The sequence below is a fragment of the Rousettus aegyptiacus genome, unplaced genomic scaffold (assembly GCF_014176215.1).
Source record: "Rousettus aegyptiacus isolate mRouAeg1 unplaced genomic scaffold, mRouAeg1.p scaffold_m13_p_18, whole genome shotgun sequence".
Lineage (NCBI taxonomy): Eukaryota > Metazoa > Chordata > Mammalia > Chiroptera > Pteropodidae > Rousettus > Rousettus aegyptiacus.
This window is the reverse complement of record NW_023416293.1, coordinates 14,929,436-14,944,679: the sequence shown is the minus strand read 5'-3', so window position 1 is coordinate 14,944,679 and position 15,244 is coordinate 14,929,436. Positions and strand designations below refer to the sequence as shown.

Genomic DNA, 15,244 nt, shown 5'->3' with positions numbered 1-15,244 from the left:
CTTCGGGAATGGGGCTGGGATGGAGCTGGCCACTGGGACACGGAGCTGGCTGCGGCACCTCCAGACCGGCCGCCCTCGGGCCCCGTGTCCCCTGCGTGGGTCCCAGCGGCGAGAAGGCCTGGCCGAAGCCGAGCGCCTGGCGACTGCTGCGGCCCCCGGCCCCGGCTTGACCGCGGGCATCTGCTTGCAGCCCGCACTTTCTCCCCGAGCTTCAGGCCGACCACCCTCCGGACGCTGCTACCCGAAGGCCCCGCGGCACCTCAGACTCGCCTGGAAGTGACGCCACCCCCCCAGCTGACGGCCGTCTGCCTCCTGCGCTCGCCGAGCGAGTCTCAGCACATCGCCCTCTCCCGGGTCGCCCAGACGGGAGACCAAGAAATTACTGTTTGCTGACTTTCCTTGAGCGGACTTAAAAAAACCCCCAACATCCTAGTGATTTTGGAGAGGAAAACCGGTGAGTGGAGTGCACCCTCAATCAGCATCATTCACCCACACGTCTCCCGTTTCACGATGGCAAGTTTCACACGAAGTGCAGCAAAAGCGAGTCCCAGAGCGGTGTGCGCCCAGACACCGCGCGAGACGCGCAGACGCCCACAGCGCACGCCTGGCGCTCCGTGCCCCTCGCCACCCAGGTGCTGACCGGCTGCACTCTGGCCAGTCTGCAGAGCCGGCCGGCTAACGGCTCCCCCGACCTGCGCTGACGGCCGGAGGGAGAGGCGTGTGTGAGGGCCGCGTGGTTTCTGCGGCGACGCTGGCCCCGAAGGCGCAGCGAGCCCAGACGGGCGGGACGCCACTCCCTGAGCGCGGAGGCAGCGCCGGCCCCAGGAGCGCAGATGCCCGGCCACCGCCCGCACCCGCTCCGTCAGGGGCCCGGCGCCCAGCCGCGGCCCGCCCGCCTCGGGGCTGCTCGGGACGCTCCCCTTGTTCATCCGCGGACGTGCCTCACGCCGAAGGTCCCTCGTGACGTCAGCAGGTGACGGGGGCACTGATCGGGGGTTACCTGGCTCTTGCTTTAAAGACTAAAAACGCTACCTCGTCCCGACCGACTAGCGTCTAAGCTGACAGAACTTATGAGCTGGAGACACAGTAACGTGCACAGCGATGAACCCCAGAGGCGGAGGTGCCGAACGTTTCTCTTCAGAGTCGTCATCGTCAGGCGACTTTTCTGCTCGTCGTGACCTGGCACGTCGTGGAGTCGCTTCGGAGTGAGGACGCAGGCGGAGCCTTCGGGTTCATGAACACACTTGGTATGGCTCAGTCAGAGCCGAAGGGACCTGGTCAGAGGGTAGAGGGCAGATCTGTCCCGTGGAGACCAAGTACGACCTGGAGTGACCCCACGTGAATGCCGAAATCACTGTGAGACTCTTCTGGGCGAGACCCAAGGGCAAGTAAGGCCCAGCTGCCTCAGTGGAGGGGGGGATCAGGGCGTGGGGGAGGTCAGGCCGTGGGGGGGGGTGCGTCAGGCCGTAGGGGGGAACGTCAGGCCGTGGGGGGGGTTAGGCCATGGGGGGGTGCATCAGGCTGTGGGGGAGGCATCAGGCCATGGGGGGGGTGCGTCAGGCCGTGGGGGGGGTGCGTCAGGCCGTGGGTGGGGGGTCAGGCCGTGGGGGGTCAGGCCCTGTCACCAGTCCCATTTTGTGCTCGGAGAATGGAAAGTGTGGCTTGTGCAACGCAGGCTGGAGAAAGTAAACAAGGTCCGGCTGGCGGGCGCTGTTTTCGCCGGGAAGGACGTTGCGCAATCTCTGGGCAGGGTCAGAGCTTCGAATCCGGGAAGGGCCGCAGGTCTGCCCAGCGCGGAGCTGCCTGCGCCCTGCCAGGCCACCGCGCGGAGCTGGGCAGGGCCGCCTCGGCGTCCCAGGGACTGGAGGCCAGCGAGCACGTTTCTTCCCTCGAGTCGCAGACAATGTCGGCCACTCCCCACCCCCCCGCCCCCCGCGCTCCCTCAGGGGGCCTCTTCCTCCCTGGAGGCACGTGACTGCAGCCCATCCCACGGGGCTGGGGGAGGACCGCGCGGCCCCGCGCTGGCTGCGGGGGGCACGCGGGCCCAGAGCTTGCGCCTCTCCAAGTGCAGCTGCTGGCAGGACACCACGCGTCACCAGTCACGGGTGTGGACGAGGCTGCGAGGCCTCTGACCTTCCCTCTGAGACGCAGTGACCTGCCTGGCACCTGTGCCTTCAGGGGAAACCGGAGCTCGCGCCACCATGAAGCCTCGGGCGCTGTGGGTCACGGTCCCACCCGAGCCTGTGACCGGAGGGCCAGGCGTGGGCGGCTGAGCACGCGCTCAGCTCCCTCGGGGTCTGCGGACTCCGCCTTCCTCTTTCCTGCGGTTCTGCTTCCTGGGTCCCCACCGCGTCTGAACCTGGCACATCCTTAGCCTAAAGCCGGTGCTGACCGGGGACACAGGTGTGGAGCCAGAGGCCCGACTGCGGCTCCCAGGCTGAGGGAGCCTGGGTGGGCTGCGGCCCTCTAGGGTGCCTCGGTTTCCGCACGGGAGCCGGACAGCAGCACCCACGTCCCGGGGGCCTGCGGTGACCGGCCCGGCTGAGGTTGAGACTGAGGTCGGCACGGCCGCCCGTGCTGTCACCGGCCCTGACCAGTCCCCCGCCGGCCGCCCAGAGACGTCGCGTACGAAGCCGGGGTGCGGGCCCCACATCTGCCTGTGAGCAGCGGCTGCTCACGCCTGGTGTCAGGGGCACACGAGCCGAGAGCCAGCGCAGCGAGCGGCCCTGGAGGTTGCGGGGCCCCCTCGCCAAAGGCTGGGGCGCAGAGGAAACAGCATCGTGGAGCCTCAGGACACGCATCTCGTCCCGAGTGGCGTCCAGATTAGCGCTCTCCAGCACGGTCTCAAGCCGTCCCGACCCCGGACCTTGGTCACCACGGGCTGGGGCTGCGGCGGGGACGCACAGCCACCCCCTGAGACGGCCGGGCCGTGGCCACACTGTGCTGTCCAGGCTCTGTCCCGCTGGGGCCTCAGGCTCGGGCAGGGGGGGGGGGGCGGCGGGCAGCAGCTCGGCTGAGAGAGGCGGCGTGGACCCTAACGGGAGGCGGGGAGAGGCTGCCGGGTGCCCCTGGGTGTCCACGCCTGGGGGCTGCAGTCACGGTGTGGACAGATGTAACAGGGGGCTCCTGCGGGAAGGCGGAGGGAACGCAGGGAAAACCAAGGAAAAGGGCTCCGCACTGTGGGGCCCCAGGAGACACGGCACCAGCCCACGCGGCAGAGACGGCCTCCCGGAGCCCCGGGCCGGAGCCCTCGGTCCTCCCTCAGATGGGACTGTGAGAGAGACGGCTCGCAACGCACCCCTGGGGGTCCTGGAACTACGCCTCCCCGACCGACAGGCCACACTCTGAATTCGGCTCCACGGGGACTCGCGCCGAGGAAGACGGCGCCGGGCAGCACAGCGGCCTTCAGCCTCTCGCATGCTCGCCGCACACGGCTCCGCGGGAAGAAGCGGTGACCGCGTGGCACGCCCCCCGGAGGACCTGACCCCGACGTGCCCGCGGCTGGAGCGGCACCTGCTCTGCCGGAAGCACTCGCGCACACGCAGCCCACGCGCATGACGCCCGCGGCGGCCCTCGCGGCTGGTGCCGGCGGCAGGGGCCGCCTCCCTGGCCCCTCGCGCACGCTTCCTGGGGATGAGGAGCGAGACTGCGCGGGTCGCGAGTTGCCCTGTCGTCCACGGACACCCAGACGGGCAAAGGCGGTCGCACGCACGGACACACGCACACACACGCGCGGAGCCCGCATGGGGCTGCGGGTTGGGCGGCAGCCCCGTGCCCCCCGGGAGCAGCTGCACAGCCCGACGCCGGCCCCGGGAGGCAGGGTGACGAGGACGCCAGAACCTCGCTGCCACGCACTTTGCCGCTGAGCCGGACGCGGCTGTGCGCCCTCACCCACGCCTGCGAGGAGTCGCCGCCCGGGCCCCGACCCGCGCCACGGGCGGCACGTGCCCAGGGGAGCCCCGCTTACCCGGAGCGCCTTGGCAGTCGGGGAGGGAGATGCTGGCGGGGACTCGGGCTGGGCCCTCCGGCTCCGCGGGAACTCCTTGCTCCGGGTGTACAGGGAGGACATGGTGCCTCTGCAGAGGGCGCCCCGGGGGGCCTTCGCCGCCCTCGCACAGCGCCCGGTGGCGGCGGCGGGCTCGGTCTGGGCTGGGGCCGGCCGCAGACGGCGGCCACCCCGCGTGCCTGCAGGGGGGCCTCGCCTCTCCCTGAGGACGCTTCTGCTGAGGCTTGTGCCCCGGCGAGGCCGGGGTCTACGTTCCGGTGACAGCGGACCGCGTCCAGGGAGTGTGGTCGGCACAGACGAGCTGGGAAGAGGGCCCTGTGGGGGGAAGAGGCGCTGGCCCCCAGGAACCACAGCGTCTTCGCAGAGCTGGACGGCTTTGCAGTGGCCGTGACCAGTCCAGGCCGAGCGACGCGGAAACGAGAACGCACGAGCGAGGAGCCGAGGTCTGTGAGAGGACGCGGCCGAGGCAGCCGGTCCGCCCAGCCTCCCCCGCAGAGGCCGCCTGGGCCAGAGCCCATCTTCCCCGCCCTCCCGCTGACATTCCAAACCCCGTGCGCTCAGCGGATGCTGGCGCACGGCCAGGGGCAGAGGCTCACTCTCAGCTCGCGAGTCAGGCTGCCGCTTGCAGGCCGCTTGCAGGGGGAAGAGCCGCGGCCGGCTCCAGGGGGCGCAGACCCTGGGCAGAAGCCGCGGCACGGGGCCCTCTGCATGCGTCCCCAAGCATGAGGACGGGGCCTTCCCAGTGGCCAGTGTCTAAGTCAGGAAGCCTCGGCGAGACCAGGCGAGGCTCCCCAGGCCCCCACGCCGTGTCCCCGCTGCTGCAGGGCGAGGACCGGCAGGCCGAAGCTCGGGTCCCCGCAGAGGGGGCGCTGTGTGTGCCAGAGGCCTGAACCCCGCAACGCCACCGCGGGGAGGCCAGCCGGCCGTGGGCGGGAGAGGGAGGGGTCAGGATCGAAGAGGGGACCTGCAGCAGGGGACAGCAGCCGCAGGACCGAGTCTCTGTGGGGCAGTGCGGAGTTGAGGAGGGTCCATCGCTTGGTGTTGTGGGGCTTTGGGTGTGGCCCGGGAGCCTCGCCAGTGTGACCCTTTGCACTCTGCCATTACCGCTCCCCTCCCCAACACCCTGGCCACGTGCTGCTTAAGCCGGCGGGTCTGCCCCAAAGCCACAGCCCCCTTTGGGCTCCCAGGAACCGTCCTGCACACCGCCCCCCCCCCCCCACCGACGTGAGCAGCAAGCGCACTGTGGACCTGCGTAGTCACCAGCAATTCCCATAAACGGGGTCACACTGGGCAAAGGGAGGGGGTGCCCACGCCGGGGAGCACGTGGGGCCGAGACCATGAGGCTCTGCAGCCGGACGGCAGCCAGGACCCCCACACGGCCCCCCACGCGGCCCCCCACGCGGCCACGTTCAGCCTGGGTGTGGCCAGGCCCCCGGCTGGCCACGGGTTTTTACCTGTAAAGTAAGGGGGCTGGGCTAGAACGACGTCTGAAGAACCTTCCCGGGCACAGGAAGGAGCCGGGCTGAAGTCCCCGTCGGTGCCGCCGCCGCCCACCGCCACTGCGAGGGAGCAGCCCCCGGGCGCCCCGCGGAGGAGGCGCGGCCCCCGCCCCGGCGGACCCCCGCAGGCGCCCAGAGCAGAGACGGCAGCACGAGGCCTGGCCGCGCGGGCCGCGCGCAGGGCCGGTGGTTTGCAGCTTCCCCCTTCCTTCAGAGGCCGCCGCGCGGCGGCGTTTCGGGCCCGGAGCGCGAAGCTGCCGGCGTGAACGCAGAGCTGCAGCGTCTCTGTGTCGCGAGCGGCTGCCGCCAGGTCCGGAGCGCGCGTGACCGGAACCGCGACGGCACGGAGCCGGCGACCGCCGTCTCTGCGTGTCCACGTGGACGCCCCACCTCCCCGGCCCCCAACGCCTTGCGAAGGCAGCGCCCACCAGGGCCCGGCGCTCACACCCCTGCCGGGCGGACGGCCGGCCACCCGTGTGCTGAGGGGGCTGCGGAGCCTACCCCAGCCCCGCGATCGTGGGGCCACGGTCGCGCTCGCCAGCGATGCTGGCAAGAAGATGTGGCCACCTCCGTGGCCGAGGCAGCAGCCGGAAGGGAGCGGCCGCCCCCGGCGGCCCCAGGCGCGGCCATCACAGCTCTGATGACAGGGTCGAGCCCAGTCTTTGAAGACGACCTCCTGAGACAGCCGTCACGGTGATGACGAGGTCGTAGGCACGCTCAGCTTGAAAACGGGCCCTTTCTTAACACTGTCAGTAGTTGGTCTCAAACATGTTTAGGGAAAAAAAAAAAACTTAGGGAAAATGCCAGCAAGGCATTCACCAGAATGCTAAACAGTAATTTCTTCTGAATGGTAGACTTTGGACAATTTTTTTTCATTCTTTGTAGCAGAAACGAACATTTTCTAAGTCCCCTCCCAGCCCTTTCTGTCGTGAAATGAAATTTAAAGAAATAAAGCTTAGCTAGGATCGCAGGATGTCAAAACAAAACACACAGAAACAGGGACAAGCACTGGGCAGCGAGGTGTGGGTTTCACTGGGCGCATCCCTGGCCTGCAGCGCGAGAAGGCGCCCGGGCCACTAACACGACTCGTGCCCTGCAGGGGGCAGAGGGAGAAAGCGCAGGCCAGCGCTCGCCGCAGCTGACCTGGGCGCCAGGTGGGGCACGGCCCGTGCGGTTAGGGCAGGCGTCCGCCCCGCCCTCCGGAGCGAGGCTCCTGACCGCGGCAGAGGCACCGATGGGACGGGCAGCGGGCAGCGGGTCCCAGGCCGCTGTCTCAGAGGAGCAGACGCGCGTGGTGGGGACTGAGGTTTCCTTGGCAACAGCACGGCCTAAAGTTAGTCCAGTCCTTAGAAGGAAGGAGTGAGAGGGCTCTGCTCTGGGATGGCCTGTCGCGGGGGGGGGGGGGGGGTGGTGGGGGGGCACAGGGAGGCGCGGCCCCCAAGACCCGCAGGAAACCACACCCAAAGCGGGAGAACGTGCAGTCGCCCGCCGAGCCTTCAGCGACCCTGGGTGGACGCTGGCTCCCGACATGTGGGCAGCTGCCACGCCTCGGTCCGGTCTGTCCCTGCCTGCCCGCCACCACCGTCTGCAAGCGCGGACGGCCTGCCTCTCTGGGGGGGCCCTGCCCGCCAGCTCCCCGGGGCCGCCCGCCACGCCGTCCTCACATCTGTCCCCAGACCTCTCTACCCTCCTCGCTGGACGCGCTGACCCCCACCCTCCTCATCTGGCTCAAGATGAGAGGCCGAGGAAGAAAAACTCCTGCCGTTAAAAGGAAGAGAGGCTCGCTTCACGAAAGAGCGTGGCTGTTACATGGGGAACTGTGGAAAACGGTATTTTACTACACAAATCACAGCTCACCTCCACTGTCTCTGAACTCAGGAGGCTGCGAGGCTGCGGCCCTATCTCAGGCGCTGCTCCGGCTGGGACATACCTTACCATATTAGGCAATCAGCCTCGGCGGGTGGGGGGAGGCCACACAGTCTTGGGATTTTACCTAAAAGGACGCAAAGAGCTGGCCCGGGACGGCGGGGGGGGGGGGGGGGGGAGGGGACGGAGAACACTGGGCGCCTCTGGCAGCGAGTGGGGCATCTCAAGGTCAAGTGCCACGGGACGGGACGCTGCTGCTCCAGGAGGAGGCCCAGCAAAGGCAGATGCGAAGACTGGGCCCCGAGCAGCGACGGGACGGGGCTGCCACTTACTGGAGGAGGGGTGCGGGCAGGGCTGAGGCTTGCGGGGCCAGAGCTGCGGCGGCAGGAATGGGCGGCCCGGGTGTGACGTGGACGCCCAGACTGCAGGGCTGTCGGTGGCCCTGGCGGTCTGGGTGTCGGCTCTGCCCCGACCCCCACGTCCCCCCCGCCCCCCAAGGAGCTGCTCCTCAGAACCACTGGGCAGTTTACAGGGCAGACACACCGGAGGGGTCCGGCCTGTTCTCCGAGTCGCCAAATGAGCCTGGCTCTGTGGTAAGCGGACAGGGTCACCGAGCCGCACGGTCCCAGTCAGCGTGAGCCTCCCGAGCGCCTGGGCCTTGGCCGGACCCGGGAGCCTGCAGGTCTGAGAGCAGCTCGGAAGGGGTGCGTCGCCGCCGGCCCGTCTCCGTGTCAGGTCTCGGGGGCGGCCGGACGAGGGAAAGGGCAGAGGGAGCTGTCCGGCGGGGCTGGCCCGCGGCCCTGCGCACCGTCGCCGGCGGGTGCCGAGGGTGCGGCGCGGCCGACGGCCCTGGGGGTCGCCGCCGCACGCGGCCGGAGGCAACATGGGGCGCCGTGCGCACGTGTGGGCAACCGGCGCCGTCCTCTGACGTGACCCCCGGGCGCCCCGGGCCCCCCGACTTCCGGAGTGGCAGTCGCTGCCTCTCCGCCACCCCCGGCTCGAGGCCCGGGCAGTGCAGATCCAGTGGGTGGCGGGGACGAGGGGAGGACAGAGCCCAAGCCCAGGTCTGCTCCGCCACGGTCCCATGAGCAGGGCACGGGGAGCCCGCCCCGCCGGGCTGTCAGGCCCCTGAATACCCCCTAACTTCCCGGGGCTGCCTCCCTAACTGTGAAACACGGCTTCCAGCCCTCATCTCTGAATGCCCCAACAGCCCCTAAGACAGGAGCAGCCCGGGTCCTGCCAGCTTCTCGGCGCCCTCTGCTGGCCAGCGCGCTCTCCAGCCACGTGACTCAGCCACAGGACAGAACTGCTCCACAGAGAACACAGGGGACCGAGAACGGGGCAGAGAAAGACGACGGGCAGCAGATGGCCAGCCGGCCAGAGACGCGGGCAGCAGATGGGGCAGCCCCAGGGCCTCCCGGGCGCAGCTCCCGAGTGATCATGGGCACGAGGCCGCCACACTCCAGGGACGACCGGAGTAGCCGCCCCGTCAGGGTTCGGGTCTGGCGCCTTTTGCATTTGGCAGCACGAGGGGCGCACAGACTTCTGGAGTTACACACCTCGCGTGGCAACAGGCCGCATGGCTTCAAACGCACCTGCCAGAGGTGCGCTAAGACAGCGACTCGAGCACTCACGGCCGGTCTCACTGCTTCATAAACTTACCGGCGGGGACAGGTTTAGACAAAGCCACGCAGCATGTCAGACCCAGGTAAAGTCCCCAGCCTCTCACCACTCACACCTACTTTCCCCTGGTCACCTAATCAATCACGTCATCAGGGCCATTCCTAGCCACCGATCCTACCTGCGTGAAATCTGGCTTTCTCCCGAAGATTTCAAAGTGCTATACGCGACCCGTGACATCGCGTGCGAGGGGAAGAGAAAGGTCGCATGGGGTGCCGGAGGCCGGCACAGGCCTGCCCAGGCCCTTGTCCAGGGTGCTGGCGGCGCAGAGACGGGCCGGCCGCCGAGGGTGCCACGCGGCCCACCGGGCTTCTTGCTGCAAACCCGCCTCGGCCCAAACGTGCGCAGGCCGGCTCGCCCTCCACCAAGACAGTGCATGCGGCCCGCCACTTACCCACGCTGCCTTCACCTCCTCAGAGCCCTCGGTTTCATCTCCCTAAACGGGAAGGAAAACGAGAGGGTCACGGACACCTCGACAGAGCCGGGGGCGGCCCACCGACGGCGCCCGGGCCAGGCCCACGCGGCCCACCGACGGCACCCGGGCCAGGCCCACGCGGCCCACCGACGGCACCCGGGCCAGGCCCACGCGGCCGCGGGTGCTGCGCCGACTGCCGAGCACGTGGCCTCTGCTGCTTCCACAGCTGCACAGGCAGCCGGCTCGGCACTGGCCCCTGAGCCCTCGCTGGAAGAGGGAACCTTTAGGACCCACATGCTTTATTTCCTCTGTCAACAGTCTGTTTGTCCAACAGTGAAATGCTTTTGCCTAGAGCACAGTTTCTAACAGGTGACAGTTACTGTCACTTATTGTCTCATTGAACGGCTCATCTAATTCTCAGAGACCCCGTGATGGGGCTGCGTGAGCAGGTGCGCCCGGCAGGTGTCCGGGAGCTGGGCCTTGGGGCGCCTGCCTCTGGCTGAGGGCTGGAGGGAGTCTGTCTCCTGCTAGTCTATCGGCACCCCTTTCTTCCTCCAACAGAGTAAAGCTGAGTCAGAAGACCCTGTGTTACCTCCTGGGGCGCCCTTGAGATCCCGGGGGCCTGCCCTGTGCTGGGCGCTCCGTGGGGACGCCCCGCACCGGCTCAGCCCTTCCTGCACCTCCTTCCCACGCGGTTCCCGACGCTGCACACTCATGGCGCCGTGGGGACTTCCCCGAGCGCGGCGCAAAGGGTGGCCTTGCTGGGGGCTGTGTCATACCCTGGTGCGGGCCATGCACTTACGTCCTTTGTCCAGAAGTTGATGCCCGTGCCTCGCCGTTGCTCTCGGAGCCGCCTCCGCTCCCGGACGGACAGCCTGTCAGAGGACGGGTCGCCCACCTCGGCCTCGCCACGCTCTGGCCAAAGAGAAGACACAGCGTGAGCGAGGGTTGCCATGGCGAGGACACCGGGCTGCGCGTCCAGACGCCCCACGCACCGTGTCTGTCCATTTCCTCTGCCCCTGGTCGCTGAGGGTCGGGGGCCGACGCCCGAGTCCCCTGCGGCAGGTGCGAGCCGGCGTGGAGAGTGGGTCTTGATGCCGAAGGGGACGCTGGTGCCGTGGCTTCGTCTGGCGGGGCCGGACCCCTCAGGCGACGACACACGGGCTGGAAAACAGCAGCAGGACGAGAGGCCAGTGGTCAGGGCCCAGCGGCGTCCACGCGGGCTCCGGGGCAGCGGGCCCCTCCGTGCCAGGGGCTCACGAGAGCTACGGGCTCCACACACAGCCGCCGAGCTGGACCGAAGTCAGGTACGTAATTAGCCAGGAAGGAAGCAGCTTCCGGCTCCTGTTCTTGTGGTACCAGGAAAACTGTCCCCAGATCAGCCAATGGGCACAAGGCAGCACTGACCTCGTCAACAGAAACCCCTTTGCTTTTAGAATGAAAACAGGGAGGACGGTGACTTTGAGACAGAGTCCTGGAAGGCAAGGTCTGCACCGAGCACGAACACACGGGATTCGGAGTTTCCTGGGAGCGCAGGGCGAGGCGAGTACCCACCGGCCCTGCGCCCGCCCCGCCCGCCGCCCTGGGCTCCCTGGGGCTCTCAAGGGCCCTCTTCCCCTGCGAGTTAGGACGCGCGGCCGTCACTCGGTTCCCTGCAGAGGCAGAGACGGAGAGGGCCTCGCCACGGGCAGAGGCAGCCGCCCTTTTGTTTACGAATTAGAGAGAGAGAAGCAATAAAGCACAGACTCGGCTCCAGTTCCAGCTTCAGCTCTTCCTGGCTGCGTGACCCTGACTCAGCGTCCCAACTTCTCCACGCCCAGCTTCCTTTGTGAGCGGCGGGACCACGAGGCCACGGCCTGCGGTGCTTGGAGCACCCGACTCCGGGCTGACAAGCGAATCCCGGGCGCCGCGGCGGGCTTCCCCTCCTGCGGCTCTGGTGGCCGCGGAACGGCTCACCCCAGCCGGGCGCTTCTGAGTGAAATGGAGGGGCGGGGGGCGGGGGGCTCACTGCAGGCAAACCGGGCTGCGTCCGCCTGCGCACGAGCCCACAGCTGAGCACCAGCGCTGCCTGAGCATCGGGGCAGAGGCCGGGACCGGCCCGGCTTCGGCTCTGCGGGGCCCGCGGCCCGGGGCCCTTCGAGGGCCCCGGTGCGCAGGGTCTGGAGGACAGCATGCCAGTGGCCGGACGTGAGCGGGCGGCCCCCTCGCGCCCCCGGGGCTCCGCCTCCCGTGTTTCCAACAGGAGTGATGGCCACACGACGCCTGCAGCAAACGCTCCCCCTTCCGCGCGCCGTGTCACGCTCGGCCTCTTTAGAAGAGACAGATGCGTGTTCTTCTCAGTTAAGTGCGATTTACTTGACTAAACTTGTCGCGTGGACCACAATGCAACAGCTGTTAAACCGCCGCCTGTTCGCCCCAGACGAACACGGTGCTGCGCGTCCAACACACGTCGACGAAAGCCGAGAGCGGGACCCGGGTGACTCCCAGCGGGAGTGTGGTCCCTGGACGAGGACCTCCGCGCCTGCGGTCACGCGGGCCTGGCGGCTAGAGGCCGCTGCCGGGCGACATGCGCACCGCGCGTGATGTGTCCGAGGAGGGGCCCCGCGTCGGCCGCCCGCCCGGCCCAGGCGCAGCGCAGCGAGCTCACCTCCGCGTCCGGCCCCCGGCCCCGGGGCTGGCGGCCCTCGCCGGCCTCCGTGGTGGGCCCTGTGGGCGGCTCGTCCCTGCCGGGGTGGCCCTCAAGCCCTCTGGCGCCCACGGGCTTCTGGCCAGGCTGCTCCTGAGCCTGCCGCTCGGCCCGCGCCCGGCTGAAGGTCCTCTCAGCTTCCTGCAGGTCTGTGAGGGTCACACCCTGGGGAAAAGCGCAAGTCAGAAAGCCGGCCAGACACGACGTGGAGGGGCGGGGGGCTAACAGGCCCGACAGTGCCAGATCCCAAAGGAAGTGGTCACGGGAGGCCACGCCACGCGACGTGTGCTTAAACACGCAGCCGCACGTCCTGGAGCCAGGCTCGGCTCTGGGCCCATCGCAGACGGTGCTCCAGCTTCCCAGGCTGAGTCGGGGAACTGGCCGCCGCCGCCTGGTGCTCCCCAAGGCTGCCGGGTGCTCCCCAAGGCCACGGCCCTGGAACAGCAGGTACTAGAAACACTCGATTTTACTCAGAGAAAGAAAAACCAGGTCCAAACAAGTGAGGACTCAGGGCCTGGCCTGAAAGCCCCCCAACTCGTCTTTCTCTACCAAGTGACCCCGGGGACCGTGCCGGGCGTGAGATGATCACCGGCGCCCGGCTGGGGGCAGCGAAGCCGAGGAAGAGCGTAGCGGGGACGTGGGGACGGGCAGCGAGCGGCTGCGGCCTGGCCCACGGGGGGCCGGGGGGTGGTGCTGGCGCTGTCCCCACGACTGTGTTCTTTAGCTCATTCCCTGACTCACTCGGCCTCTTTGTGATGAGTCATCAAGTATCTTTAAGCCCTGGAACTACACGACAAAGGAAACGCCTCCTGCACTCGGGACACCTGACAGTGGGGAACCCGCAAGGAAGCAAACAGAAGGTCAGCACGAGGACAGACGCACGAGGGTCCCGCCGGCCCGGCCCCGGGCACGGCCCCAAAGGCACGGGACCTGCAGCCCCCGCTCGCAGCGCGTCGAGGGCGGGAGCCACTTGAGTGTCCATTGACAGCTCGGGGTGAACACAGCCTGGCCCCCCACCCGGGATGTTACGCAGCCACACAAAGGAAGGACCTTCTGGAACTCGCCACCCCGTGCATGGCCCATGAGGACGTGCTGCTCAGTGAAGCCAGCCAGGCACTAAATGACCAAAACCCTCTGACCCCACGACGTGCGGCCCCTGGAGTCAGATTCGGAGATGCGTCTTGCTCCATGGCCAAGTAACAGCCCACCACGGGCCCCGGGGCGCGTGCCTGCCCAGGCGGCAGCTCATGGACGTCGGGGCTGCGTCCGCCTTTGGCTGTGACGGTCTGCGTGCGTGTGCGGGTGTGGACGTGTGCCCTCAGCCGGGCAGCGTGGCGGCCCTCACAAACACCGAGGGGCCGTGCTGGGCCCCTCCAGGGCGCCTTGGGCATAAGCGGTGACGCGTCCTGGGAGGGGCGGGGTCACGTGCTCGAGCCCCCAGGACCGGGAGTTGTGGAGGCAGAGGGGGCCGTGACCTCGTTAGGGTCTGTGCAGCCTAAGACGGATCCCAGGGGAGAACGTCCCGTTCGGTGGCTGGGACAAGGCCCTCATTTCACTCCTCCGATGGAAAGGCAGACGGCCGAGGACTCAGACGGGGTCACACTCACCTGTGTCGCCCGCCGGGCCTGCCGCGCCTGCCTGGAGCGTGCTCTGCGTAAGGACTCCGCCTCCTCGTCCCGGACCGGCGTCAGGTACGACCTGCAGGGGGAACAGCCGGACCAGGCGTGAGCCTCGCCGCAAGTCCTGGAGGGGGCAGGTGGCTTCGAGCGCTGTCCTGAAGTCACACGAGGCACCACACGGCCACGGGCGTGTTCACGGGCACGGCCATCCTGCCCCCGACGGCGCGTTTCTTCTCTTCCCGCGCTCTGGGTGGCTGTGGGTGCGGGGCACGGGGACACGGGGCGCCGGTGGCCCACACCGGCAGGAAGCAGGCTGAGCGTTTTGCTGCTGTTTCAGTTCTTTGATTGTGAGTGTTAAATTCTATCGCGTGCTCGTCATCCCCATTTATGGAGATTATAGGGTTTTTTCCTCCTATTCATATGGCGAATCGCACTGAGTAATTTTTGAATAACAAAACAACACTGAGTTCTTGGGGTTAAGCTCAGCCTGGTCATCTTTTCGTGCAAACTCAGTATTACTCAGTGTACGGTTTCTCCATCTGTGTTTATTATGCAAGCTGAAAAGTGTTTTCTTCTCATCTATTTTCTGCAAAAAATTCTGTAAGGTTGGAGTTATTTCCTCCTTAAATAATTGGAAGAGTTCACCAGTGGAACCATCTGGGTGGAGTGTTCTTTGCAGAAGGATTTGAAATTGGGCGTTTAACTTCATTAACACATTTAGGCCTGCTCATGGTTCGCTTTGGTAACCCAATTAGAAAACGGGCGCGAGACGCGAAGACTTCCCGAGACACACGCGCACGGATGGCCGGCGTGCGTGTGAGACGCTGCTGAGCACCTTTTGTCTTTAGAGAACTACAGCGTAGCGAGCACCACCTCACGCCTCGGAACGGCTGTCAAAACGGCGAGAAACGACCGCGTTGGCGAGGACGCAGAGCAAAGGGGCCCTCGGGCGCTGCCCGCGGACGGCGGCCTGGTGTGGCCGCTACGGAGACAACGTGGAGGCTCCCGGAAAGGCTAGAAACAGCCGCCCCACGGTCCGCCAACGCCACTTCCGGATATGCAGCCGAAGGACACGAAACACCGTGACTCAAAAGCACACCCGCACCCCACGTTCACTGCCGCGTTACTTACGACAGCAAGACGTGCAAATGACCTAAGTGCCCACCAGTGCGGCCACCGCCTCCCCCTGCAGAGGAGGGGGCGCCCGCCGCACGGCGGGGCACCTTTCCCCGCTCAGTCGGCAGCTGCCGCAGGGGCCCCGGACCGACTGGACACACTTCGCTCCAGCAGTGCGCACAGCTCGGGGGAGGGACGGTACGGTCACATGTGCAGGACCGGCGGCCAGCAGCGGCCGCCCAACCGGACTCAGATGTTAGAAGCGCCCACCCGAGTCACACTGCCAGCGCTCCATGGGATGGCGGCGCGGGTCACAGACGCAGCCTCTGACCTCGCTGACGTGGGCGGGAAAGGGGT

General features: G+C 67.7%; 1 protein-coding gene across 7 annotated transcripts in view; it reads right to left on the bottom strand.

Moving 5' to 3' along the window:
* PPP1R12B (protein phosphatase 1 regulatory subunit 12B) overlaps nt 1-15,244 on the bottom strand; it is a 70,920-nt gene that overhangs the window by 22,692 nt on the left and 32,984 nt on the right. For 3 of the 7 annotated variants that reach the window (XM_036235530.1, XM_036235531.1, XM_036235533.1), the window contains 5 exons: nt 13,760-13,850; nt 12,114-12,317; nt 10,462-10,630; nt 10,269-10,381; nt 9,446-9,487 (listed from right to left, as the gene is read on the bottom strand). In XM_036235530.1, coding sequence (XP_036091423.1) covers nt 9,446-9,487; nt 10,269-10,381; nt 10,462-10,630; nt 12,114-12,317; nt 13,760-13,850 — 619 coding nt within the window. Of the gene's footprint in view, nt 1-3,967; nt 4,102-9,445; nt 9,488-10,268; nt 10,382-10,461; nt 10,631-12,113; nt 12,318-13,759; nt 13,851-15,244 lie in introns of those variants that run through there. The other 4 variants (XM_036235532.1, XM_016130769.2, XM_016130772.2 and 1 more) reach the window with 3 other exon arrangements.